The sequence below is a fragment of the Oncorhynchus gorbuscha genome, unplaced genomic scaffold (genome assembly GCF_021184085.1).
Source record: "Oncorhynchus gorbuscha isolate QuinsamMale2020 ecotype Even-year unplaced genomic scaffold, OgorEven_v1.0 Un_scaffold_587, whole genome shotgun sequence".
NCBI lineage: Eukaryota > Metazoa > Chordata > Actinopteri > Salmoniformes > Salmonidae > Oncorhynchus > Oncorhynchus gorbuscha.
This window is the reverse complement of record NW_025745422.1, coordinates 252,329-261,730: the sequence shown is the minus strand read 5'-3', so window position 1 is coordinate 261,730 and position 9,402 is coordinate 252,329. Positions and strand designations below refer to the sequence as shown.

The 9,402-nt window shown below is 45.7% G+C and overlaps 1 protein-coding gene across 3 annotated transcripts in view; it reads left to right on the top strand.

Moving 5' to 3' along the window:
* The first annotated feature begins 926 nt into the window (after positions 1–926).
* Positions 927–9,402, top strand: part of plekho2 (pleckstrin homology domain containing, family O member 2) — a 28,891-nt gene continuing 20,415 nt past the window's right edge. For all 3 annotated transcript variants that reach the window (XR_006835697.1, XR_006835696.1, XM_046334209.1), the window contains exon 1: positions 927–1,434. Coding sequence is in view for 1 of the 3 variants with exons in the window: in XM_046334209.1 (XP_046190165.1) it covers positions 1,426–1,434 (9 nt within the window). In the remaining 2 variants the exon portion in view is untranslated. The remainder of the gene's footprint in view (positions 1,435–9,402) is intronic.

Sequence of the window (9,402 nt, the reverse complement as noted above, 5' to 3'; positions counted from 1 at the left end):
TCACACACACACATACCTCCCACTCACACACACACATACCTCCCACTCACATACACACACACATACCCCCCACTCACACACACACATACCCCCCACTCACACACACACATACCCCCCACTCACACACACACATACCCCCCACTCACATACACACATACCTCCCACTCACATACACACACACATACCTCCCACTCACATATACACACACACATACCCCCACTCACACACACACATACCCCCCACTCACACACACACATACCCCCCACTCACATACACACACACAATATGTATGACACACACACAGCTTCACATGAAATACATGTATTTATTTTAAGCTATAAGCATTGAGAAATGAATTATGCAAGAGAACTGTTCATTTAGAGTAAACTGCAGCCCCGCCCAGGGGAGCTCTGTTTTTTATAGCTCAGTGTTGTGACAGACAATACATCCCCTCTAACCAATAACAGCCACCACACCTATCAGGAAGTAAGAAGAGACAAGTTTGGAGTTTATAATTAATCCACTGTTTATCCAACCCACAGTGGTACAGCTCCAGGGGCTAAATCTAGGTTGAATGAAAACGTTAGCGTGACAGGGAACGTTAAAGGGCATAATGTCAAGTAATTCGTCAAACAACGTGACAACGTCATTTTATTACATACAACCTGTTGTTTTATTACAGTGATGACCACATCTGATTCAGTGCAGGATAGGCCTATTCATAAATGTTGACATATGCAATTGCTTTCATTAAGGACAAACATAGTGGGATAGTGGATGTAGTTTGTTATTCATTTAAAAAAAAAAAAAAAATGAGGATGACAAAAAAGGATACTGTTCCATGTGTTTTATTCCGCCTGTACAGGAATGCGTTATACAATCTGTTTTATTGGTCTTGCAGTGCCGTGTTTTTATCATGAGTTCAGGACGATGGTTTTATGGCGTCATTCATTGTGTCAAAGGACAAGCTTACTTCGCACAGTTATACAATAGGTTACTGTGTTGGTGACAGAGACAGTGCGAAGTGTAAAGGCGCTCACTCACATTTGCACTGCGTGAACATTTGAGAAAATGGCTAGCCTACATCAATTTGTTACGGCCTTCACTGCGCCTAAGGGATTCAGTTCGATTGACATACCCTGTCTATCGACGCGCTGAGGCATTCAGGGACTTACCGGAAACCAAACTTTTTCTTCAAACTTGTTTCGTAGCTGAGTCGAACGCGTCGAAAGAGGAAAGAAAGAGACAAGACCGTTCCGCGTCCAAACTTTTACAGTTCCTTATTTTCTTCCTCATATTCGAGTCATGTTGGATAATAGTTGGTTGCTGTCTAAAAGAAGTGAAATACTGACTTTTTGTCAAGAATAACGGCCGCCTTCGAGTGTTATTCCTCCACACATAGTATAACGGATATTCGTTTTTATCATGGAAGACGTGAGTATTCAGTCTATTGCATTGTTCTGATGGGCGGCATTGGTGGAATCTCGGTCGGCTATGGTTGGTTTTAAATTAAATAAAGGCTACAGGTCTAATGAAAGTTCAACCTGAGTAAAGATTCTTACATTTCCTTGGTGGCGACATAGGTCAATCAAAACACCCACGGAGGGGTAGGAAAGTAGTCTAAAACTCATCATCATTCAAGGTCAGAAAAAAAAGAGTAAAACGAGCAATGTAGCCTAGATATAAAACAATCCGCAGTTTATTGGATGCACACTACACACCACAAATAGCCTGTTGAAGTATCGGCGAAGAAAATAATAATTTGTGTTTCATCAAACTGATCTGTCAATAGGCTCCTACAACGCATCGTACTTTTCACAGTTCAAACTCAGGTGCCAGGAGCTGTTAAAGCCACGCACCTGACAACCTGTTGCTTTCAACCGTAGCCTACTACTGCTACTGGGGCATTTACAGTGGTCTCTCTCACCCCTCCGTTGCTGGCTGCTGCCCCTGTAGCCATGGAGATGTTAGGGGAGGAGGAGGGGTTAATAACTTTATTTTTACATTGTAATAACTACATTGTAGCTATTTGGATACATTTTAGCCTACAGGGTTAGGTAGGTTACTTTCTAAATGTAATCGGTTACAGTAGGGTGGTACACAATTGGCCCAGTATCATCCGGGTTTGGCGGGTGTAGGTCATCATTGTAAATAAGAATTTGTTCTTAACTGACTTGCCTAGTTAAATAAAGGTTCAATCAAAAATATATATCAAAAAACAGTACTAGTTACCTGTCCAAAATTATAATCAGTAACATAATTTTGTGATTAACCAAATTCAGTAACATAATCTGACTACTTTCTGTTACTTTTTGATGACTTTCCCTTAAGAGGCATTGGAAGAAGACAAACATGATCCATCAAACCCATTTGGTGTGTCATCATAGTGGTCTCTGAACTTGTGGTCAGACTCGCTTAAACTTGCACCTTTTATCAATGCTGAATTGAATGTCATGGAGAAAACAAACATCCTTTCTGAATTTAATCCAAGATGTAATCATATAGTTTTTCAAAAGTATCTGATTACAGTTACAGTTCATTTCAAACCGATAACATGTAACCCAACCCTGACCCTACATTATAGCCTACTGTTTAGATAAACTGCAGCCTACCCCTCCGGTACAGTAACTGATCCAGTGTCAGCTCTTGGGTCAAGCTCTTAATGAATAAGTTGGGGTAGGCCTATGTGTTATGGAGAGCTGATCTCAAATCAGTTATTGAATGTGAACAAAGTCACCATACCTACAACCATGGTCAGTAGGCCTACACCGCAGTGTTGTCTGGGGATGCAATGCAGCTTGGGTCAGACTGAAAGAACTACTGAGTCACCTAATATGTAAGGCTGTCCTCCTATCCTGAATGATCCTAAATCCTAAATAGGCTAGTTAGAACAGAAGAAGATGTACATGTACTGCTTTTCAAACTTCATCTGGAGGCCTATTGTCCCTCCTTTTGTTTTGAATGTAGTGACGTTAAAAAGAGTAGGCCTGAACTGACAAGCATTGACCTGTGTGTTTTAAAGATGTCTTTATGGGATAAACAGGCCTACTGTATGCGCAACAACTCATATAGCAGCTCAAAGTTGCAAGCCGTAGATGACATTGAGGCGAGTTTCCGGGAGCTGCTACTAGAATGAGGAAGTCGAACAGAGCAGTAAAACAGTAAATCAATCAAAATTGGCTACTTTGCAACTTTTTGCAAACACACACACACACACACACACACACACACACACACACACACACACACACACACACACACACACACACACACACACACACACACACACACACACACACACACACACACACACACACACACACACACACACACACACACACACACATGCGTGTGCGCTTGCGATGCAGTGAAACTCTTGTCAGAGTAGCCTATAATCTCTGTTAACCCAGAAGTCAGCTGCATGGTTAACTTCTGTGTTCCTACAATTTGTGAGTTCTGCTAGAAACAAAGTCACCACCTAGCAACATGAAACTCTCAGCCAAAGCCCCCCACTCCCCCATGTGGGCACAGGCACGAAGCACTCAAGACGACGCGGTTTATGCGCCGCCTTCACCCAATCCTGATACGTCCAAATAACCAGTGACAAAACCCTTAAAACGGAACTAATGCTGCTGTTATCTCCCACATCCCAGTCAGTCCTGGCAGATTCTCTCAGTCTAGATGCTGAGTCACGGGAGATGAAGTAGTATGGAATGTAAATTCATGGTCAAAAAAAGTACTATGCCCAGCAAGGTATGATACTTCTAGGAGCTTCTCTCAGCTACATAAACATTGATTTAAACAACTGTGTCACAATAGACATGGAGCAATTGAGTTTAAAAGAAAATGTTCTTAGTGACCTCAGAAAACCCCTTGCACACAGAGGTTTAGCCCTGGGCAGCACTATCCTATTACAGTAGTGTAGTGTTAGTGTAGTGTTAGTGTAGTATTAGTGTAGGCTTACATTAATAACCAGAGTGCAGGGGTGAGATAAGGACCACCATGCAGTCAAGGTTTATACTACAGAGGTGCCCGGCAGTCCCATAACACATCAGGGCACGTTCATAAACATGAAATATTGACACAACACCCCCAGAAGTGTTAAAGGTACAACCTGTCATTTGACCAGCCTGACCCTGCCACTTGGTTTGGTAAACTGAGGGATGATGCTGGAGAAATGGAACCACTCTCATATTCAGATGGACTATGAATTCCAAGACTAACAGTCCATAAGAATGACTTATAGTGTTAACCATATTTTCAAGCAATACATGGTTTGTTTCCAAAGGTTTATTGTAAAGACCAAGGGCCAGTTTAATGGAAACTGACCTGTTAGTCCTGGACTAGGCCTGGAAACTAGTCCTGAGAGGGAATCAAGTCAGCCATCACTATGTTTTCACATCAGTATAACTATATGAACAGCTGGACTAACCACACTGAATGCCCTATATGTAGCTATACTAATGTGATCTTAATTGGTAAATGAAAGACCATATTAGGGAGGACTGGCGGAAAGGGTTCAGCTGTGTGTCTGTGCAGTCTCTCTTGGTAGACGTTTCCTATAGCAGATCTAGGATCAGCTTACCCTACCCACACATTTCACCTTAATCATTAGTGTTTAAAACTCAAAACTGTCCTCAGATCAGTGTTATGGGCAACTTCATTCAGGTCCTCTGAGTCACAGCAATAGGTTGACAGGCCATTCCTCGTGGGCCGGGTTTATATACACTGGTGTGGCTGGACAGTGTCTGGCGGCTCAGTGAAGGCCACTGCCTGGCTAGCTGCCTGTTCTACACAACCAGCTGTTTTAGCACTCTGTCACTGACCCCTCCCCTCTCTCCCCTCCCCTCATCCTCTCACTTCACTCTATCTTTCTATCTCTGACTCTTTCTCTGTCTGTTTTTCTCAACCCCTCACTTTATCTTTCTTTCTGTCTGTCCCCCGCCCACCCCCTCACACACACACACACACACACACACACACACACACACACACACACACACACACACACACACACACACACACACACACACACACACACACACACACACACACACACACACGATAAACACTACCTACCCATTGGGCAAAAACTGTTCAATCAACGTTGTTTCCACCTCATTTCAACCAAAAAAGTCAATGTGATGACGTTGAATTAACTGATTGGATTTCATCAACGTAAGGCCATTTCTCAACCTAATTTAAATCAAACTTAGACATTGAACTGACGATTGTGCCCAGTGGGGAGGTTCTTTAGGCTCAGTATCACTGACACCAACACTTCTTCGACACTTCTTCTGTGATTGTCAGTCACATTCTGCTGTTGCTGGAAGCATGGCCATGGTGTGTGTCAGCCTGCTGGACCACAGTCTGAGGAAACAGACTTGCACATTATGTGAGGAAAACAATTAACCCTCTTTGACCACCGCTCAGCCTTGTGCTGCACAATAGTCCATTTCTGACCATCGTTTCCCGGCGTTTGGACTTGTGTGCTGCACAATGGTTGTGTGTGAGTAAGTGTGTGTGACTGAGTTCCCTCTGAAACTCTGATGGTGTTGTTGATACGTGTGTGTGTGTGTGTGTGTGTGTGTGTGTGTGTGTGTGTGTGTGTGTGTGTGTGTGTGTGTGTGTGTGTGTGTGTGTGTGTGTGTGTGTGTGTGTGTGTGTGTGTGTGTGTGTGTGTGTGTGTGTGTGTGTGTGTGTGTGTGTGTGTGTGTGTGTGTGTGTGTGCAATAGGGTATTTCTTTGGGACTTCCTCTTGTTTGTTAATATCTTTGAGAGCTCTACATCTCTCGTATCGCTCCCTCTCTCACCTCTCCCTCCCTCTCCCCCTCTCCCTCCCTCCCTCCCCACCTCTCCCTCCCTCTCTCACCTCTCCCTCCCTCTCCCACCTCTCCCTCCCTCCCTCCCCACCTCTCCCTCCCTCCCCCCTCTCCCCTCTCCCCACCTCTCCCTCCCTCTCCCACCTCTCCCTCCCTCTCTCACCTCTCCCTCCCTCTCCCACCTCCCCTCCCTCTCCCACCTCTCCCTCCCTCTCCCACCTCTCCCTCCCTCTCCCACCTCTCCCTCCCTCTCCCCTCCCTCCCTCCCACCTCTCCCTCCCTCTCCCACCTCTCCCTCCCTCTCCACCTCTCCCTCCCTCTCCCTCCTCTCCCTCCCTCTCCCTCCCTCTCCACCTCTCCCTCCCTCTCCCACCTCTCCCTCCCTCTCCCCTCTCCCCTCTCCCTCTCCCTCCCTCTCCCACCTCCCCTCCCTCTCTCACCTCTCCCTCCCTCTCCCACCTCTCCCTCCCTCTCCCACCTCTCCCTCCCTCTCCCACCTCTCCCTCCCTCTCTCCCTCCTCTCTCTCTCCCTCCCTCTCCCACCTCTCCCTCCCTCTCCCCTCTCCTCTCCCTCCCTCTCTCACCTCTCCCTCCCTCTCCTCTCCCTCCCTCTCCCTCCCTCCCTCTCTCACCTCTCCCTCCCTCTCCCACCTCTCCCTCCCTCTCTCACCTCTCCCTCCCTCTCTCACCTCTCCCTCCCTCTCCCACCTCTCCCTCCCTCTCTCACCTCTCCCTCCCTCTCCCACCTCTCCCTCCCTCTCCCACCTCTCCCTCCCTCTCTCACCTCTACCCCGCTCTCTCAATTCAATTTAAGGGGTTTTATTGACACTGGAAACATATGTTTACATTGCCAAAGCAAGTGAAATAGATAAACAAACGTGAAATAAACAATCAAAATAAAATTAACATAAAAAATATACACTCACAAAGGTTCCAAACGAATAAATACGATGTAAAGTGTCATATTATGTCTATATACAGTGTTGTAATGATGTGCATATAGTTAAAGTACACCTCTCCCACTTCCCCTATTCCCCACTCTCTCAAAGGATACTAAGGTGTCTTCTCTCCCCTCTCCCACTTCCCCTATTCCCCACTCTCTCAAAGGATACTAAGGTGTCTTCTCTCCCTCTCCCACTTCCCCTATTCCCCACTCTCTCAAAGGATACTAAGGTGTCTTCTCTCCTCTCTCCCACTTCCCCTATTCCCCACTCTCTCAAAGGATACTAAGGTGTCTTCTCTCCTCTCTCCCACTTCCCCTATTCCCCACTCTCTCAAAGGATACTAAGGTGTCTTCTCTCCCCTCTCCCACTTCCCCTATTCCCCACTCTCTCAAAGGATACTAAGGTGTCTTCTCTCCTCTCTCCCACTTCCCCTATTCCCCACTCTCTCAAAGGATACTAAGGTGTCTTCTCTCCTCTCTCCCACTTCCCCTATTCCCCACTCTCTCAAATGATACTAAGGTGTCTTCTCTCCTCTCTCCCACTTCCCTATTCCCCACTCTCTCAAAGGATACTAAGGTGTCTTCTCTCCTCTCTCCCACTTCCCCTATTCCCCACTCTCTCAAATGATACTAAGGTGTCTTCTCTCCTCTCTCCCACTTCCCCTATTCCCCACTCTCTCAAATGATACTAAGGTGTCTTCTCTCCTCTCTCCCACTTCCCCTATTCCCCACTCTCTCAAAGGATACTAAGGTGTCTTCTCTCCTCTCTCCCATTCCCCTATTCCCCACTCTCTCAAAGGATACTAAGGTGTCTTCTCTCCTCTCTCCCATTTCCCTATTCCCCACTCTCTCAAAGGATACTAAGGTGTCTTCTCTCCTCTCTCCCCATTTCCCCTATTCCCCACTCTCTCAAAGGATACTAAGGTGTCTTCTCTCCTCTCTCCCACTTCCCCTATTCCCCACTCTCTCAAAGGATACTAAGGTGTCTTCTCTCCTCTCTCCCACTTCCCCTATTCCCCCCTCTCAAATGATACTAAGGTGTCTTCTCAAAGGAAAGGATACTAAGGTGTCTTCTCTCCTCTCTCCCACTTCCCCTATTCCCCACTCTCTCAAATGATACTAAGGTGTCTTCTCTCCTCTCTCCCACTTCCCCTACAACTCTCTCAAATGATACTAAGGTGTCTTCTCTCCTCTCTCCCACTTCCCCATTACTCCCCACTCTCTCAAATGATACTAAGGTGTCTTCTCTCCTCTCTCCCACTTCCCCTACTCCCCACTCTCTCAAATGATACTAAGGTGTCTTCTCTCCTCTCTCCCACTTCCCCTACTCCCCACTCTCTCAAATGATACTAAGGTGTCTTCTCTCCTCTCTCCCACTTCCCCTATTCCCCACTCTCTCAAATGATACTAAGGTGTCTTCTCTCCTCTCTCCCACTTCCCCTAATAGCTAGCTAAGTCAACCAGTGGAAAGGGGAGACCTTGTTAACTCAGATGATGTTGATTAGGACGTGTGGTGAGTTCAAGCCGGGCAGGGCAGCATGGAACTCAATTCATCCCAGATGGAGCCTTCTCCTCCCTGTTTAAGACTTTATAAGGAACACATGTCGGCTAAGGTGTGCCTTTTTTAAGGCCTTGAAATGAGGGCTCGGCCTCGGCCCATTTGGGATGGTTGTTGAAAGAGTTGTAAAGTGAATCAGATATTGCAAAGGCATAAGAAAAGGGAGCTTTTGGATTTGGCTCGGGCTTGGTTTTTGGGTTAGGTTTTCTCCTGTGAAATGAGAATTTGGAAAAAAAGACATCCATTTATGACACAATAACAAAGCTTGGCCCAATACAGTTTTATATTAAATGTGTATTTGCTCGTCTTATTTCAAACATCCTCAGAGAGGCACAAACCCGTGTAAACTTCAACTTCATAATGTTACACTCGTCATTACATGCTAGCATACGACAGTCATTATCAGATGTCATTTTGGGATGTCCACTGATTAACCAAGCATCTCTTCCTGTGGGAGTCGATATGTGGTAAAGCTAAAAGCAGATCCATGTTTGGAACTGTTACACCTTCTGGCATGTTCAGCTTGGCTAACTAGCTAACACTGCTAAAGTTGCTTGCAACAATGGCCGACACCACAGAGCTCTGTGAGCTTCCAACCAGTAAGCTTAGTTGGGATAACTAGCCAACATGGCTAATGTTGCCACTTGTCACAATGATAACTGTACAATCAAGGAAACAGAGACTCAATCAGATGGAGTTTGTTTAACAAAATGGCTAATGGCACTTTTGACCAGCATGTTGAGTTTGTTTAACTAGCCAACATGGCTAATGTTGCCACATGTCACAATGATAACTGTACAATCAAGGAAACAGAGACTCAGGACGACTGTTGCACTTTTACCAGCATGTTGAGTTTGGTTAACTAGCCAACATGGCTAATGTTGCCACTTGCCACAATGATAACTGTCACAATCAAGGAAACAGAGACTCAGGACGACTGTTGCACTTTTACCAGCATGTTGAGTTTGGTTAACTAGCCAACATGGCTAATGTTGCCACATGCCACAATGTTGTATGACGTGAGTCCATTAAACTGTTGCACCTAACATCATTCCCTCACTTTAGCTAACTATGCTAGC